The 19,189-nt window shown below is 41.4% G+C and overlaps 1 protein-coding gene and 1 long non-coding RNA gene across 38 annotated transcripts in view; one reads left to right on the top strand and one right to left on the bottom strand.

Moving 5' to 3' along the window:
* The window catches only part of LOC107992839 (protein muscleblind), a 455,871-nt gene that overhangs the window by 217,207 nt on the left and 219,475 nt on the right, over positions 1–19,189 (bottom strand). The window contains exon 4 of one of the 37 annotated variants that reach the window (XR_009832706.1): positions 17,397–17,461. The exons of 35 other annotated variants lie outside the window; for them this stretch is intronic. Coding sequence is in view for 1 of the 2 variants with exons in the window: in XM_062085021.1 (XP_061941005.1) it covers positions 17,990–18,007 (18 nt within the window). In the remaining variant the exon portion in view is untranslated. Of the gene's footprint in view, positions 1–17,396; positions 17,462–17,989; positions 18,604–19,189 lie in introns of those variants that run through there. One more of the 37 variants, XM_062085021.1, reaches the window with a different exon arrangement.
* LOC114576850 (uncharacterized) lies at positions 18,387–19,173 on the top strand. The gene is made up of 2 exons (XR_003696326.2): positions 18,387–18,519; positions 18,597–19,173. It is a non-coding gene; the product is annotated as an uncharacterized LOC114576850 (long non-coding RNA).

Below are 19,189 nucleotides of genomic sequence, written 5' to 3'. Positions count from 1 at the left end.
AACGAACAAAGTTGGAAAGAATTGGTAATTCGTTGGAAAAATCCTTGGTCGACGAATAAAAAGTAGAACATAAGAATAAAATTGTACGATCGTCTCGCGTTATCTAAGGTATAACCGCGTCGAAGAGAAACGTTTTCCACGATTAATATTTTTCAGGGGAAAAGGGATTAGGAGAATGATTCACGGGGAGGACAATTCCCATCGGAGCGGATTCAGATGTTGGCCCCTGATTAACATGCTCGAGGAGGCATCGATCGAGTCGGAGGAAGCGAAACCGCCGATATGTCGATATTCCGCGGCCGAGAATTCGGCACACGGTGTCCCCTGGAATGTGTTTAATTGAAATTACGGCCTTCGCGTGTTGCTGATACGCGCGCCCGCGTGTTCTCCTAACGTCTTTCCGGTGCCCGTCCGGGGGGGATCCGTCGGAAATAATTGGATCGTGGCGAACGATACCGCGATATCTTCCCCCCTATTTTCCAACGTTTTACGAGATCGCGCAATTTCGATGGGTCGCCGACGAGATTTTCGACGAAATGGAACGTGTCGGATCTTTTTTACGAGTTTTTAGAAAGTTTAGTATCTTTAGTATTTTCGTCCTACTTTTCACAAGATCTGGTGAGTAGTTGAAACGAGAGGGGGAAGGGAGAAGAGCGAATTACAGGGAAGGAGATCCCCGAGATGGGAAATATCGGCGTGTAAATATGTTTACCGGTCGCGACATTCTGTCGCGATCCATCGCGAATCAATACGGCACCGCTAATTAATCAAAGCGATATCAGTGGCAATAATCAAGCGATGTAATTGCAGCCATGATTAACGCAAAACGGCGCCGATTAACGATCACAAACACGGTTCGTACGGCTCGGATGGAAAGTAAACGCGGCCGATTTCCTCATGCTCGAGCGGCTAGAAATGGTAAATACACGGAACGGAACGAACGGGGATGATATCCTCTCCACTATCGAATATGAAATTAATTTTTCACAGCCACAGTAACTTCGACGTTATCGGTATGGAAATGTTAAACATCGCTTTGTGTTCACGAATGGGGTTCGCTAATCGATTGTTTCGCGATTCGAAACGTAATTAGGAAAAAGAAGAAGAGGAAGAAGAAGGGGAAAAAAGAAAATTGTTTTTCGTTTTATCGTTTGCATACTTCGTTAGATAATCGGGAAATAATTAAAAGAAAATTACGATATGTAATTATAATCGAAGAGGTTTCGAAACGTAAAGAAAGGAAAAAAACGTTTCGTTTCTTCTAGCGAAATATACTTGATTTTTTTCCCCTTCTTTTTTTTTTTTTTTTATATTAAACCGTATTCATCAAGTGGAATGAAACATTACCGAGCCTTTCTCGCCGGTTTATATGCGTAATACTTTTATGGTTACATCTAACGATCCAAGTATAAAACTCGAAACGCTATTAAAGCGCATATTGTCTTAGCTCAAACATCCATCTCGTAACATCCTCGAAGCGACGCATCTAAGAAAATTACTTTTACGCTTCGAGTCAAAAGGAAAAACCGTTCTTTTCGCGGAACGAAGGAATTCATCGAACGAGGAATCTCTCTTACGCGCACACACACATTCGCGATTAGCCCCGGTGTTGATTATGCGGTTTCAACCCTTCCTGCTGCCTTATTCAACTTGACCCCCCACCCTTGTATATCTCCGCATCCGTTTTTCATCGTATCTCTGTCCTACGTCACGAGCCTTCCCTCGCCCCGTCTTCGTCGCTGTGTTTATCGTGTGTACCTAGCAGGCTCACGTAGGTAATCGCGTACGTTTACATGCGCGGCGCGGATCACAGATCCCTGATTCGTGTGCGAGCCGCCTCGTGATTACGCCGTTTAACCGACCGATTCATTCGCTACGTGCACACCGCAGCTATTTTCTGCTCCATGCTCGAAACCGCCATCGGTCGCCATCCACCGACCGACACCCTTTGTCTCGATTCACGCGCCACGGAATCGTGACCCTCGACATCCGGGGATTCATAATTTGTCGCAAGCGATAACGATTCTTTCTCCGATTCACTCGAAATTGATTCCTGCGAGTCTACGCGGATCGAGAAGTTTGGACGGGAGAAGGAAAGGAAAGGATCAGCGTAAATTGTTGCGTTCGTTCGGCTCGGCGGAAACTGCCGAACATGGCCGAGCGCTGTCGACGGAGATCGCTACCGCGCAAGCGCATGACGGAACCGCAATTTAATCAAAATTTCAGTTTTGCGAATGAGTGACTTTTTAATTAGTCATTACGAAAAGTCAAACGAACGAAAACAACGTTACAATGTCGAGAGAAATATTTAGAATAAGGTAGGAGAAAACCTAATAATTGTCGAAAGAATTAGAATGATAAATTTCAGAATCGACGAATTTATAATTCGTCTTTCGTCGGGCAAACTGTTAATTTCCAATTGTACGTCAAAACATTACATCGATTACAACTTCATTACTTCCGAACGGCAGAAACGAGCAACGAGAAGCATGCAAATTTGTGCACGCACCAAACGTTTGTTTCCAGACAATCAATTTACCTCGCTCAATTAACGACCAGCGTACATCGAAATTTCCTTCGACTTTGCGAAATTTGCCCTTAAATGTACGGATTAACCAGAGAACGTACGAACGTTGTATCCCACTTACGGAAACGAAAATGTTCGATTCGAAAGGAAAAAAAAAAAAATTTTTTTTCGCGCTTTATAGTTAATTATATTTTCCTTTTCAAAAAATTAAACGTCGTTTCAAACATTTTCATTTTCTAAAAATTATACCATCGAGCACGCGATATACATACGTATAATATATATATATACATAATTTTTCCGCGTATATAATAAAACGGTAACAGTTTGTCTACTGTTATCCGTTAAATAATCGGGTGGAACCGAGTTGATGGGAGGCAAACGGTAATTGGACAAATTGTTCATGAACGGTGGCCGTGCGTGCCACGCATTCGAGGCTTCTCGTTGCGATGCAATTAATTTCGCAGCCAACTGACCCCTCCCCTTTCCCCCCGCCTTTCCTTCTCGTCCCTCTTACACCCTATCACTCTTTTCCACGGCTTGCGATATAAATAGCTGATCACTAGAGAGGGAAGGGCTCGAGCAAACAAGAGGCTCGCGAGCAAACAACGCGCTCCAAGTTGCGCGTTCTCCTTCAGCAACTTTTCGACAACTTTTTCGCGGTTCAAGAATTTCGAGGTGTTGCAACAAGATCGCGCGTTTCGACCCCTCCCTCTTGCTCTTCAGCGTTAATCTTCACGATAAATCTTCGTCCCGCTCCCCAAATATTTCTCCGCTAGTTATCACGTGTGAACGAAATCGATGCAAAGTAAAAATTGGAATGATTATTCCGTGCACAAAATTTTTGTATCGTCGATATTTCACATCGAGGTTAATTAAGAAACGCAGTTACCTCTCTACGCTGAGATCTAATTATATTGGACGTGTGATGGCGAGTTTATATGATTTCGGTACGTTTCAGACTGGAAAAAGAGAGAGAGAGAGAGAGAGAGCGTAGGAAGGAACGTAAAGGTTCCATTAACTCGCTCGTTCCCTCGGGGAAACCTAGTTTTCGTAACGTAACGTAACGGGCGTGAAAATAAAAAAAAAGGAAACGAGACGTATACGAAAGTAATATCGATTCACAAGGTTGTAACTCGCGACTTGGCGAGCACGTAAGATGCAACCGTAACTGTGGATGGATACCCAACGGAATGGACGATATAAATTACCTTAACCCAGTTTTCGTATGACACAAGTTCGCTTTTATACGTTTCCCCTCTTTACTAAATTTCCCATCCAACTAAATTTCCACCCATAAAATCTCCCGTCCCCTACCTTTGAAACATCGTTCCACGGTAAATTGTTTTGTCTCCGCGTGTTATTCTTAATGACGTTTCCCTCCCTCCATTCCTGATCACGTTAATTTATATTTACGGCTCTTTGAAGCTCGAAATCCGTGTCCTATCTATCTAGGTCTCGAGATATCCAACGCGATCCTCCGTGACATCTCATCTTTTCCGTTTTCCCCTCGTAATTTCCTCAACGATACGATATCGCGATCGCGTTGATAACTTTATTGACAATTTTATGTCTCAAACTCCCCCTGCAAATTAAAAATCCCAAATACACTTATCATTACATTGCACTTCGTATCATTACTCCGTACTGTCCTAAAAACCCCACCCGAACGCTCGTGAAAATTAATAAATTAATAAATTTAAATTCGAATACCCCTTCGATATCGAATTAAACCCCTCTCGACTCGGTCAAACTTCGAAACGTAAAAACGTAGAGAGGGAGAGAGAGAGAGAGAAATTACTTCCACGAAAAAAAAGAGGCGGTAACCGAGCGTTCTTCGCGCCTCGATCGGCGCGATATCTCCATTTTTCCGCGCGTTAAACCGTGCGCGGCGGTCCATCAATAAAAATTATACAGTATCCGCGCGACAGCGAGCGCACCCCTCCTCCCCTCCCTCCGTTAACCGCAACGGTTCCAACGGCTCGTTCCAACGGCCATGACACAATATGAGAATTTAATACCCTCCCCCGCGTTCGTGGCCCGCCGGTGAAATAACGCCGTAATAACTGGCTTGAACGGCGGACAGAAGTCGGAGACTTTTCGAACGACGGCGTTGGAAACTTCCCTTGTATCGCTCGAAATTCGGCCAAAATGAAATTTCGTTGATCCGACCCTCTCCCCCCGTAATTTCGCGTTTCTCAAGCAAATTGCGCGTATTATAACTGTCCAACTGAGAGATTGTTTAATTATCGTTATCCCCGCGCTGGGTGGGAGACTCTTTTTCCGTAATTCGCGAAATTCTTGGATCACGAAGGTGGAACGATGCAAGGGAGCGAATCGTTGGGACGAATTTCGATACTTGGAAATGGTCGGAACGATTGTTGGTTTTTTGGAAATTTTAAACGGGAAGAAAGGTTGTGCCTTCTTCTCAGGGAAAATTTTCTCTGGGATTCTATTTAAATTAATATCGCGGTTGCGAGAGAGAGGATGGATTTATGGGATTCTTTTTTCCCCCCCTTTTTTCGAATTCCGTGAACAGCTATAGAAAGTATAAATACAGCGAGTGAAATACGAATCGTAGAAGAATTTAAATTCCGAGTATGTTTCAAGAATAACAGCGGGGAGTAGGAATTTTTTACGGAGATGTTTAATCGGCCGCCAGCTGTGGCTTATAGCGTGGAATTTAATCTTGCGCGCTTGTTACGACCGATTCGCGAATACGCACCATAAAGCGTATAACAACAGGCTGAAATCGATCCTTCTTCTTCGTCGTTTTCCGTCAAAAACAGCCCCACATGTTTTGCTCTTTCTTTCGAGGAAACGAGGGAAAATATTCGTGCAATATTCGATGATGCACGATGGAAAATATTCACACCTTTTCTTCGAAGCAACATTTCCCCAATAACTCGTCGCATCTCGGATCCCTTCCTTTAACCATTCAATGTATTATTAACGTCGCGTTAATAAACACGCGGATGCACGGTCCGTGCATATTAAAAATTTCCAACGTGGCCGGATGATTTGCTCTTTAAGGAGCCACCGAGACCACTATTCCATGCCTACTATCTTTTCAGAAAAAGAAGAAGAAGAAAAAAAAGAAGAGGGCTCGCGCCGCCTCGACTTGATTAAATTTTCCTCGGGCACCTGGTTTCCTGGCAAAGCGTCTTGGTAAATGTACTATTTCAGTTAAAACGTGTTGTATTCTAATATTGGATTGGTGGGAAGTCGGGTTTTGCGGATCAAAAGGTAAACCAATTTATCATGGTGTTATGCGTGTATCCGGTTTCGAAGCCGTTTGAGTAGATTAAGATTCTGTTATGGGTATTGTTATGTTCATTTATAGTTTCGGATTTCTTTTCGGTGTATTTATATATGTAGAGAGAGAGCGAGTAATTTAAATCAACCCTAAAACGTGTTTAAAAATAACTCAATAAATTAGAGAAATTAGAGAAATCTTGTTTAAAAAGAAAACTTTTAACTCTGTTACTCGAATTGAGCATAGCTTTTATTTTTGAATTAAATCAAGAAAAAAGTATGACGAACGAGAATCCACTATGCATCGATTTAAACGAAAGTGGTCTCAAGAGGGAAACAATTTGGCGAGTCTACTTGTTTCCCGGACAAGTTTCGCATAAATGAAGTTCCACTGTGCTTATGGAAATTAAAACCTCTTCGACAAATATTGGCGCGAAACGACTTATGAAACTTCCAAGTTTAATCTTGAATTTGATTAAGCTTGTTCGACGGGGAAAACCGCCCCATCCTGTGTTCCCACACCCCCGCGTTTTCGAATTAACCGATCGTGTTCGACATTGTTCCTTAATAAAACGGACCGTATTCGGTTTAAGGCTCGTCGATTGACCGACATATACCGGGGTTACTTTTGAATCTACTGGGACGAAAAGGAATATTCAATACTCCGGAACTATTCCGTGGATTGAAATTTTCAATCTAATTGACTCGTCCTGTACCCTAACCCGAACACAAGATATTGAATATGAACGATCGAATTAACACGTTCCATATCCAAATCCTCTTATCCAAATAATATCGATAAAAAGAAAAACCTTTATTCAATCTCCCTTATTCTATTGAAAACATCAGCCACAAAAAGATTGAGCGAAGCCAATAATAAACGACAGTAAGAAACGAAGGACGGAAAATAATCGAGGGAAAAATTTCGACAAATCGGGCGCGAGGAAGACTCTCATCAATTACCCGTTCGTTAAAAAAGGACGCACAGCGGCTGTGAGTGTGCGCGCGCTTCTTTTTATCTCGCTCGAAACGGAAGTGGCGGAGATGGCGGAACAAGCGCGCGTTAATAATCCGTGCGACGCGATGGGCGAGGGAGGACAGGCGACAGTGGGTGAAATTATCCGAAATTTCGGTGCAATTGGAAACGGAAGGGCGGTCCTCCTCCGCCCCGTTGGATGGGAAGGCAAGGGGAAGAGAAAAGCGGGTGGATAATTTCGGTTCTCGCGCGACAAAACATCGTGGTCGACCCTTTGCGTAATTGGCGTCACACCGGTGTTTATGGCGCCACAACGAGCCGTGCGCCGTGGGCATTACGCGCACCCACGGACGCGCGCGCCATTGCTTCCGTGTACGTGTACACGGTGTGCGCGCCGTCACGGTGTAAGTAACGCTTAACGGTGGAGATAGGTTAGGTAGAGGGCGGTCGCGAGCGGCGCGCTGATATACCGCCGTTTTCCGCTCCATCCGTGTATTTATGCTCGTGCACAGACGTTTGTGCACGGGCGGCGGGACAAACACGGGAAACGCGACACGGCTGGTCACGCGGTTCACGCGAATACCGCGGAGCTACGCGACACCGCAAAACTGAAACTCCTCTCTCCCTTTGGCGGCGTGGAACCGCGCCGCCATGAGACTCGGGTAACGACGGTTCCTCAGAGTACCCGTCCACCGATTCTTTTCGTATCAGTGTTTCCCAACCTTTTGCTTCGTAATCGTCTCTATTTTGAGGGGAGGGAGAAAAAGAAATTATTTTGTTTTTAGAGATGAATCGAGGTTCGGTCGCGATCCCTAATTTTCTGCGCGATGTTACAATCCTTCCCTTTTCTCGAAAGATCGAAGCCTACAATTAAATCAATCTTTCGTTTCTATCAAATTTCTACCTCTCTCTTTCATATAAAGCCACTATCTCTAATTTCGTTTTCTAGTGATACAGAAAAAACGAATGGAAATAATCAGGATATCTTATTAACACGAACGTATCGTTATCATCAATAACAATTTCAATCTCTCGAATTATCTCGATCGAGAAATTCATCGTTATCATTGCAGCGTAGAGGTGTAAGAATCATTAATTTCATATGGTATTATAAATTCAATATATGTATCTATATATCTATTTGAATTTATTCATTTTTCAACGATACACATTCCAGATATCGAACTGAACGCGGAATAAAAATATTCCGCCATCTAATTATCCATTTATATTCATAACCTATCATCAGTTTTCGCAGACCATAATTCATCCATCCATCCACACCAGTCGTAAACAACCGATCGCCGATAATAAGCTGACGCGGGTATCCTTCCAGACATCGGCCACCTAGCGGCAAGGGGCTCAACAACCCTCTCTACCTCATCACACGCAAAATGCGAACAATCATCGTGGTTGCAGCTGCTCCCTCGCGGTGCAACACGTGCATCCCACAAACGCCGTCTCGTTTCTCCCCCATCCTTGGAACGAAGGCAACGGTTAAAACGAAATAAAAGAAAAATCGGGAGGAAAATAGGAACACGAAGATTCATACGAGGCCGATGGAGGATGGAGTCGAGCGAGGAAGGATAGGGAGAGGGACGGAAGAAATGGCGCGATAGAGCGAGAGAGGGCGTTCAAACACTGATAAGAGACTCAATTATCGAACTATCACAGGGAGGCTCGTTCCGTTTGCATTTCCAATTATTTGCTGGGAAACGGTCTGCCAATACCGGGTACTCTCGATAACGCTGCCCTCCTCGAGCTGCCTCCGCTTTCCACGACCTTTCCTCTCTTTCTCTCCTTCCCTATTTTACCGACCGACCCGGCGGAATCACTATTTTCTCTGTCTCGCTCCCGTTTTCCATCGAGAGCCGGTGACAGTCCATTTGACTTTCTCGCGCCGCGATTCGCGTGTCCCTCGCGTCATCCCCGTGCGCCACCAATCCTCCCTCGAGTTCTCCTCCACGGCGTCCGTGGAAAATAGCGTATAATTACGTGAAATCGGATTAACGGTTTATAATTGCGCGCGTCACGGAAGATTAGTTGGATTAACTCGTGATTCGGCGATTTGGAGAGAGGAACGGAGATGGAAGATTGTCGATCGCACACGACGGGTTTCGATGAGTCGTTAATAATCAAATTTATTTTTATTTCCAACGATATAGTTGAATAGTTTTTGATAATATAGTTAATTTAAACTGAATCGATTCAATTATTCTTAATTAATAGAAACTGCGACTCGAAACGATTCATCAATTTGAGAAACAAACTGTACGTAGCGTAATAATAGACGGTTAACGGTATCCTTCTCTTTTCCATCACGAAATAATTATCGTTCAGGCAATTATCCTCCATTATAATCGCGTAAAACGTGATCCCGGCCCGCGATATTCAATTTTAAGTCAGTTATTAGGGACGAACGAAACTTGGAAACACTGGAATCGAAAAACAACGATCCTTCATTTTTCGTTCGACGATGCGAATTACAGCGAGTTTGTGCGTGAAAATTATAAACGCACAATCTTCGTTTCCTTCGAATAACGGAAGCGATCATTGCCCGATCTCTCCTCCATCCGCAACAATCTCGATTCCTCGAACGACTCGCGATTTTCTTCTCGCTAAAATTCCGGCGAAGGAAAAAGCCCTTTCCTATCCGGCCAACGATAATCTTTCATCCTTCGGCCCGGATTAACGACTTGTGGCGTCGCGATTAGCCTTCCAAACTCATAATTTAAGAATGGCTCGCCTGTGGCGCAATTCTTCCGGGTAAGGAGAGATCCCTTCTTCCCTTTGTTTCCATTCGGGATTAACGTTCCAATCGGTGTTATCGGCCGACATTACAGGATTAGAGTGTGTCGTTTAATGGGAAAAAACTCATTTCAGTTCCCGTCGAAAATCTGAAATTATCGCAATCGCACTTTCCGCAAAATTTCATTGAAAAAGATTTTAAAGGAAAAGTTCACACCATTGAGAATAAATTGTTCGAGTTCTCCTTCCAGTGAAATGATGAAAATAAAATATTTTCTACGCTTTTCTTTAATACTTATCGATTATTGTACAACGAACAAACGAATAAAATCGAACGAAAATGTCAACGTAATTGATTTAATTCCCGTACGTTAAAATAACAAGCGATTCCTTTTTTCGAGCATAGACAATAATGGATTGAGAATAGGAAAAATTGTTACGGAATTTTAGTTGGAAACAGAATTTCGAGAACGCAAGAATCTATTTTTCTCGTGCACGCGTCATTGATGGAATCGGGAGTAAAAGATTCATGGAACGGATACAAAGTTTTATGGTGAATTTTGGAACGCTGACAAATGCGGTCAGAGCAGGGATATTTTCGAGCCGTGACGCTTGAAACCGAATATTCGAATGATCGTGACTGGGCAGAAGAGTCGATGAAGAAGAGAGAGATGCTCTTTGAAACGCGAACTGGGACAAGCTTTGACCCTTTGATTCCCTGACACGAGTGATTTATGCTCGTTTCTATTTACGGAATGCTATTTTAACTCGTTTATAGGATTATATATATATATAATTTCGATTAAAATTCTAAATTAAATCAAAATCTTGCAAGGAAATTACCACACAATCATTAATTCAACGAATAAAATTCGCAATTTCTATTAACAAAACAGTAAAATTCTCCGTTATTAATCGAATCAATTTTCACCAATACTATAATTTCCTTACAATAACGATTAATCGCGTATCATCTCCAACGAACAAACTGGAAACGGAAAACATTTCGAACGCTCAAACACTCTTCATCGAAGAAACAACCGACAAACAAGAGAGAAATATATATATATATATATACACATACACATGGAGGAAGAACGGTAGAACGAGGCATCGAGGCGGAAAGGGAGAGGGAGAGGGGGAGGGGAGCCGATGGCACGATCCCAGGGGCGTACGATGATCGATTGAAACGTTAACGAAATAAAGCGGGCGCATCAGTCGCCGCGAAATCCATGACGCCCTCTTTCCTCCCGCCTCCTAGGTGATTAAAATTCGCGCGGGGTGGACGAGAAGTCGCCGGTGTCGTCCCTCCACGAGTCCACGGGACATTAATCATGGCAAGTGACGCGGACCGACATCAAACGCGAATTTACAACGGCCCTCCAACGGAGACCGATTTCGATTTCGCGGAGGATCGGTTCGAGGAGGGAAGAAGGCGGAAATTTGTCCAACGCGGCCGAAACGAATTCGTTGCTGCGAATATTAAATCTTGACCGGCCTCCATTTCAACCCTCGAATAAAGATCCCTGACTCGTCCAAGCGTTAAAATTACTTTGGATGCGAGAATATTTTGGACGATCATCATTTTACGTCCGCCCGAAATTTTCAATAGAAAATTTGCACGAGATTTAATTCTTTTATGATCAAGTGATCGTTTCTTGGAAATTTTGAAAGAGTTTTCGCTTGGAATGGGTCAAATCGTGTGAAAATTATATCGATGAGTGTTTATAATTTTTTAACAATCTCCATCTCGAGGGTTAGAAGCGTTTGAAATCTTAACGAGAGTGATGCTTTCTTTTTCGATACAACTCTAAAATGTATTTTTATTTATTTATCGTGAATTCTGAATACGAAAGACTCGAGGAACGCGGAAGCATAAGTTGAAACTAATTAGTCATCTCGCTGTCGAGACTCTTAAAAATTTCGATATTTCAGAGCTGAAGAGCTTCCCAAAACATTCAAAACTTTCCAGACTTCGAGGACATCGAAGTTCGTTAAGCCTATTAAAGCTTGCAAGATTTTTCAGGACCTTCGGGAACTTCTAATTTCGAATCACGTTTGAAGCGATTTGAACCTCTTCCACGATCAAAGAACGCAAAAGTTTGCCACGACGGAAAATCGAACAACTATTATACACACACACACACACACACACACATACTTTTTGTCTAATTTTATTAATCTATTAATAATTTTTATTCGATATTTAATTAATCGAGAAATTAAAATTTGTCGATATTATCAAAATCTACTATCAAAAGTTCCTTTTCCAAATGTACAACTTCACAATCTTCCAATCTAAAACAAAAACTATGTTCAACCACCTCAATTTTTAAAAAACTTCTCCAAAATAAGAAATTAATACCGTTTTACCAGAGAACTTCGTTTATTAACTTCTTGCAACTCCACTCCCTAATTCTCAAACAGAAAAGTCGCGTAACAAGGGACTACAAAATAACTTTCTGTACAAAATAATCGTGCATTCAGCAGAGAATATGCTTTCCAAATTTCGTTGTTAATCGATATCTATCCCGCTATCGAATTTTAATCGCGAACGTCCTCAAACAAGAAAAACCTAATTCGACGGTTCATCGTTCAGTAATGCTGTTCGATCTTTGCATTTTCTTGCTTCACCACTAAGTTAATATCTGACTAATATTTACAGCCAGATATATACAAGCTCGAAAACCATAACCACTCGAATTCGAATGCGAGAAGAAACGAAATAGATGCTTCTTAATATAAGAGATTCGTGTTCAATATCATTCAAGATAAAATGTTTCGAAACACCAAAAAATAAATAATGAAACGCAATGAGTTTAAAACTTACTTGATCTACAAGTTTAAAAAATAATATTATCAGGAAACAAAATTTAACTATTACTTATCACATAAGACATTAAGACGATCGATACTAGCGCCACGAGATCATTAACTCCTTACGTTCAATAATTATTTATTCCTCTGACTAGAATTATTACGGGTACAATTTTTATAAGCATAAAATATAAATACATATTTCGTTATAATCGATGAGACGATAGAATTCGGTAATTAGTTTCGTTTCGAATTTACGGGGAAATTCGGTCTACAATATCGGCGAAATGGCTCTCGGTAAAACTTTCCCTTCCGGGTTCAATCTGCAACAACGGCCTACACAATTCGCAATTTGTAGGCCGAAGAAAACGACGGTAAGTGTACGTTCGAGGGAACGGTGGAATCGTAAACGGGGGAAAGGGGGATAAGTAATAAGAAAGCGACTAATCTCAGTTAAGAAGAGTAAATAATCAAGCGGAGTGAATGACTGGCAATTTAATCAGACCGTTGGCCAAGATTTTGAATTAAACCGACCGGTGGTACCGGTGCCCATTTCATCCAGATAGTAAATCCACCAATTTCGCAACGGCTGCTAATTTTCGTGAAAAACTCGTTTTACATATTTAATTTCCCTTTCTCCCCCTTTCTCCTCCTTTTGATGAGCTCCCTCCACCTTCTTTCTTCCCCGCCGAAATGTAATCCAAACTTACGAATCCTGTATTTCTTTTCCATTTTAAAATTAAAATTAATCGACCAAGAAACACATGCCTCGATCGCATCATATCATCGAAGAAAATATCCACGAGCTTGATCGAATTTAACGAAATTAAATATCGGATCCAACGTATCTAGACTCGATCCTAAGATCGATCGGTTCTTCATGATGAGATAACAGAGCGAGATATTCGTCGATATTATCGCGTTATACGGATAGGGAGGGCAAAGGGAAACGAGAATGAAGACAAGCGGTCTAATTATCGGCCGATATATACCCTCGGCGTTTAACGTGTCGAGGACCGTGTCCAGGAGCTGGCGTGGACGTGGCGGAATTTTCTAAGATCGTAAACAATCGGCGCTCGTTACTAGGCACGGATAACTCGATAGCTGGTAGCTTAATGAGCGTTTTCACCGAGGCGGGGGTAAAGAAGTATTTGCACAAAACTGCACAGCTAATCGGAGCCTAATTAAATAAGGGAGGGAGCCTTAGGGGAGGGGGAGGGCCGGTAAGAATGAAAAACAAACGAGTAACTAAGTAAATAGCCGTTAACGAAGCGTTTGTTTGCTACCAAGTTGCCGCGGAGGAGGGGAGGGAGAGAGGAGGAGGAGGAGCAGGAGGAGGATCGATATTCTCTATCTCGAAACGATTAAAACGGGCCTGGATTCGCCGGACGAAAGGATTGATAACATCGATACACTTCTTTGGACTCTTGAGAAACGAAGAGGAGAAACGTGAAGAGGAGAATTTTTCGAAAAGTTTTTGCACATCCATTCCATGTACCGGGATTCCTCGAAATTTTGGAATTCGGGACGTTTTTTCGTCGAATCGACGACAGGGGAATCGTTTTCCAGGGTCGGATAGCATCTCGTGAATATCGAGATCTCCAAAATTTCGGGAATCTAAATTCGTGTTTAGAGGCGATGCTCGCTCGAACACTATTTGTGAACATTTCCAATTTGTAATCGTATCGAGGGCCTCGTCCCCGAAACACAATTCCGGTTCTTCGAAATCCCGGATATTTACGCGTCGCGAGATTTCAAGAATTCGAATTTCACCCGATATTTTTACTCAATACTTCTCCCATTCGACGAAATCCCCGAAATCCAATTGGAAATCTCGAAAATTCCAATACTTATCCATCAGACAAGAGATGTCTGCTCGCAATTCCACCGAAAAATCTCAACGGAACGACAATGCAAAAATCAGCCGCTCAAAAATAATAAAATCCAGTGTGAGAAACTGAAGAAGGACAAAGGAGAGAAGCTTCCCGTCCGAGATAATGACCCCGCGATTTTTAAGAGGAGGGACGAGGTGGGGAAGAGGTGGTCACGAATTCGTATCTCGTTCTATCTACCCGTGCCGCCCCTTCCGACTCGGAGAGGGTACAACGCGGAGAGGCCTTCTTCCCAAATTAGGCGCCGAATTCTCACCCGGCCGGCACCTCGCTGCCCTTTCTGCTCCCGTGCACGTGGAACGGAGTCAACGGCCCGTTATCGTTGCCTGAGATCGGGTGGCAGGCATTGCCCAACCACCGAGACCACCTACGCTTCCCACGCCTCGGCCGAGCAACAACGAGACGAGAGGAGAGGAGGATGTGCACGAGCGTGCCTCTCACGAGCAGATCGACGAGAGAACCGAATCGATTCCGATGTATCTAACTAACTACCGCCTTTTGAATTCATTCGTTCGGATCGTTGCTTGGGTAAGAATATGCTGAGAATTACTTATTCACTGGATACACTTGTGTCTACATTTTTCCTTTCTTTTCAATCGTCTTCTGATTTCCATCATTTTTCGAGCAGAGTTATCGAGGGGGAGGAGACCAATGCTTCCGGCACAGATTTCGAGTAAAAGTTTTATGAAAAACGAATCGTAGTTGTTTCTATCGAGCATTTTATAAAATTTATTTATTCCAACGATAAAAAGGAGCAAGAAAAACGATGAAACTTTTATTCTCTTCGATTATTACTATTTTCGAAACTGCGAGATACCACGTTCTAAATTATGAATTGTCCATTTTCTCTTCGAAACAACAGCGAACAGTGAAGAATTAGAAAAAAAATATTAACTTCTCAACTGGAGAATTTAGAAGAAACTTAACATCCTCGAACAAACTATCTACAAATTTTAGAAACTATCCTTCACAAAGTTTCTCCAAACTTGAGAGAAAAGAAGAAGAAGAAGAAGAAGTAGCAGAATCCTGACGAGAGCGATAATTCATCAGGGAGGGATGAATCGTTCCGATTTTCTAGCCACAGTCACTGAGAAAGCTGAATCAGCGGAGAGGGGGAGGCATTGGAAATCAGGGCGAGGCGCGAAAAGCGATCTTCGTGTATCGCCAGGTGACTCGGCAGTCTCAACACGCTCCCGTGTGCTCGCTCGAGAAATCACGAAGGGCCGCGGATATAACAAGGGGCGGGGAGGAAGGGAGGCAAAAGGAAAGAAAAACGAGTTTATCACGGAAACACAGCCCGCGGGAACAGGGAAAATATAATTCGACTTGACGCGGGGATAACCATACGTTATACTCGTAACGCGTCGCCTGGATGGAAAGTTAACTCGAGTCTTGTCCAATTTCAGGGCAACGGCCAGTGGCAACGAAGTTGCCTGGTCGTACGGCTGGATCAAAGACAATGGGAGAATCTCGTTAAGTAGACTGTGCAAGAGAAAAGTAACCGACGAAAAGGGAAGGGAGGGAGGCTCTTAATGTTGGAGGAAAATGATGGAGGAATTGGTAAATGAAATTTTCGTGATAAATGGTTTTGTATAAATTTTCAATTTCCTCGAGTTTTTCTCACCTTTTGAACGCGACAGCTTCGTTTCATTCGAAAAGATTTTTAGTTAACGATTTGTTAATATATAATAAAAAGGAAACTGAAGATGGGATGATGAATCTATTGAAGATTGAATATAGAAAAAAAAAAAATAATAATAATCGAGAATAACGTGCAAAATAAAGAATGTTTCACGATATATCGAAACGTCTACTAATTACTAAATAATATATTCGAGTAATAAACAACCTCTCATAACGAGAGTAGTTCTTAATTATAAGCAAACCAATTAGCCTTCAATTAAGCCTACATTATATCGCATTATTTTTCAAATGTGAATAACGATCGCATTTCTCGCGTAATCTCTAAATCATCTTCCTTTTTAATGATTGTACATGCATAATTTGCACGCTATCTCAAAGTCGTAAATTTAACGTATAAATGCTAATCCCTAGTCCTGAAGTCTTTGAAAACTTTATCGCCGTTAATAATACATTTGCCATCGGTAAAGGGGATAATCGTAAAAAAAATTCCAAAGACGAGACCACCATCACGCCTCGCTCGTTTAATTTCATTATCAGAAACACGATGAACGTCATAAGAGACAGGTACTATCAGCCAAAGATAATATTCTCATTTGGAACAGGGAATTGATGGGAGGGCGGCATTACGTCCGCGTTTTTTTACCGGAACGATGACCAGAGACAGCGACCAGCTACATCTGGCCGACGTATTTACGCGCCCATATGCACGGTAACAGGAGGTGCTCGGTGTGATTTGTGACCGGGCAAACTGTTCCGCCGCGATTCCCGTCATTCCGTGATACATCGCTGCGGCACGCGTCTGATGACACAGCTACTACGACAAGCTTCTCTATTCGCGCGACAGCGAGTGGCCTCGCGAGTTCCGGGGAACGCGAATTTCTCAGAAATTGTGGGGACGAAACGGTTAATGGAACATTTGAAAATCCAATGCGATAAAATTTATGCAATGACACACCGAGGTCTTTTGTTATTCTATTGGAATTCTTATTATTCCGAGAGTAAAATTGTTGCATTATAACCTATAAAATTTTCAGAATTGATATAAACGCTTGGAAGGCTCCATTTAACGGATAAAGAAAATGGTGCACTATTGGTAGAATAAAAGAATTTTGTTCCTAACTTGGAAGTTTGTGAAATATAACTGGAAAAGATTGTTTTGAATGTAAGGAATCAAAGAGAAGATAAATAACGGTAGTTACTATTGAATAATTTTTAGGTTATCATTGATTCAACGCGAAACTCGTTAAAAAATGATATAATTCGTTAATATAATCGATTATCGAAATCTACTTTCTATAGATAAAAATCGATTGGATTCTATCGTCCACGTTCCATCTATAGAGAAGTTTTGCTTACAATGGGAGCAGAAGCAACGAGCTCAGATTAGCATGGGTATCATTATGAGATGATGCTAGTACCTCTATTATCTGTAGATCCATTGTTCGAATACTGTACCACCCGAATATTCTATTATTTGAACATTCTATTATTCAATGCAATACTCTTCTATTGGATAAGATGACACAGTTTGACTTACCAACTACGATTCGTTTGAAAATACCAAGCATCCAATCTTTAAGATTTCATTCTTAAATCACTTACCTGAAACAAAAAAAAAAGATAATTAGAATTAGAAGATTGGTTAGAAATATATTAATACATATTTAAGAATAAAATTATACAAAACGAACAAGAAAAATATTTTCTATTCCTAAATCTTATTTTTATAATTCTATTATTCTAATCCATAATCATGATAATCATGAATCTAATGCTGATTTGACAAATGATAAATAGCAAAAAAATGAGAACAAATTCAGACCGTTCTGGCAGTTTTTCATATATATTACCATATATATTATATAATTATACATATCGTTAAGATATTCTATATTAAGTCGATTCAAATCGGCTTCAAAACTTTTTATTTTTTTTATTCTACTTCAGTATAACTATTTGAAATATGTTCTAAATCATATACACGTATACGCACGAAACTTTCATGAATTCATTTTCTTTCAATTTGTATCGTATATACGAATATTTTACGAATATCTAATTCTTTTCCTTCGCAGGAATTCACTATCATTTAAATATTTCGAAAGTTATTTATCTTCGATAAATTCTTACCTTTAAAAATTGACACATGATTGAAACGACGAAAAGACGAGACGATCGAAGAGAAGCACGCCGTTTGATAGGAGGTTATGTTGAAAATTATAAAGCACAAAAAGAAAAACGACACAAGACACGATTAATGAAATATGAATGAAAAAATGTATTATCACAAGAAACGACACACTCGAAGATAATTAATATGGATTGTAAATGAGAAATTTACACGATGATACGGTTAATTTGCGACGTAATTACGCAACAATTATTCTAATACCGTTTTCCGGCACTGAATTTGAACGGATCACTTGTCAATGCAAATGGCGGCTGACGTCACGCCGATCATAGCCGAATGAAAAGTTCGGGTAAAATCGGGCGAAGCCGTAGCGACCAACATACGTACACTTATATAGTTCTAATTCTGCAAGTCATCGCGTTACGCGACATATCCTAGGTTGAAAAGTTTACGAAAACTAATTTTATCCATATTTAATCAATAAAGAAAGTTTGGATTATAACTTATTCAACTTCCAGTCATCTTTCGCGTAAGTACAACAATAGTTTAAAAATCAAATTAATACCAGCTCGAACATAATTTTATTTCCTTTTTGTCTCCTTTCAGATTCTTTAAAATCCATTCGCCGACTGACGACATAGCGTCTCCGGTGCACAATTCAAACGAAACCATTTGCATTGCACGCACGTAGGGAACGCAGGTGCGTACGCAGAAACACGCGCGTGTATCCAAGCTACCGTGTTCCACTAGCTTGTACAACATTAGAGAGCGAAGTCCCACGATCTGTGCGATCCGCACGATGCATTCCGCGTGACGCGTGCTTCTTCGAAAACAACAATCCGTTAACCGGAAACGCGCGATGATGCTCGGGATACTTACGCAAGTTTCGAGTATCGACTGGCATCGTGTACACCGGAGAATTTGTAATGCGTCGACCGTAAGAGGATTCACAGCGTTCTGAATCCCATGTTAATAGGAATCGGGAGTTCCTCCGTTTCGCGTAGTTGTCGCTAATTTGTACCGTTCGATTATCGATTTCAATCGGATTTCGAGCTTATTGCCTGTTGATCAACATTTTTAAATTTTCGTTAAGAATGAAACATAGGATTAACGTGTCGTAATTTTGTAAAAAAAGAAAAAATCATGAGTTGAAATAATAATTAAAAAAAAAAAAAAAGGAAAAGATATAGAAAGATGTT

This window comes from Apis cerana, linkage group LG1, assembly GCF_029169275.1.
Source record: "Apis cerana isolate GH-2021 linkage group LG1, AcerK_1.0, whole genome shotgun sequence".
NCBI classification, from domain to species: Eukaryota; Metazoa; Arthropoda; class Insecta; order Hymenoptera; family Apidae; genus Apis; species Apis cerana.
Note: the sequence above shows the minus strand (reverse complement) of the source record. Positions and strands in the feature narration are given on the sequence as shown.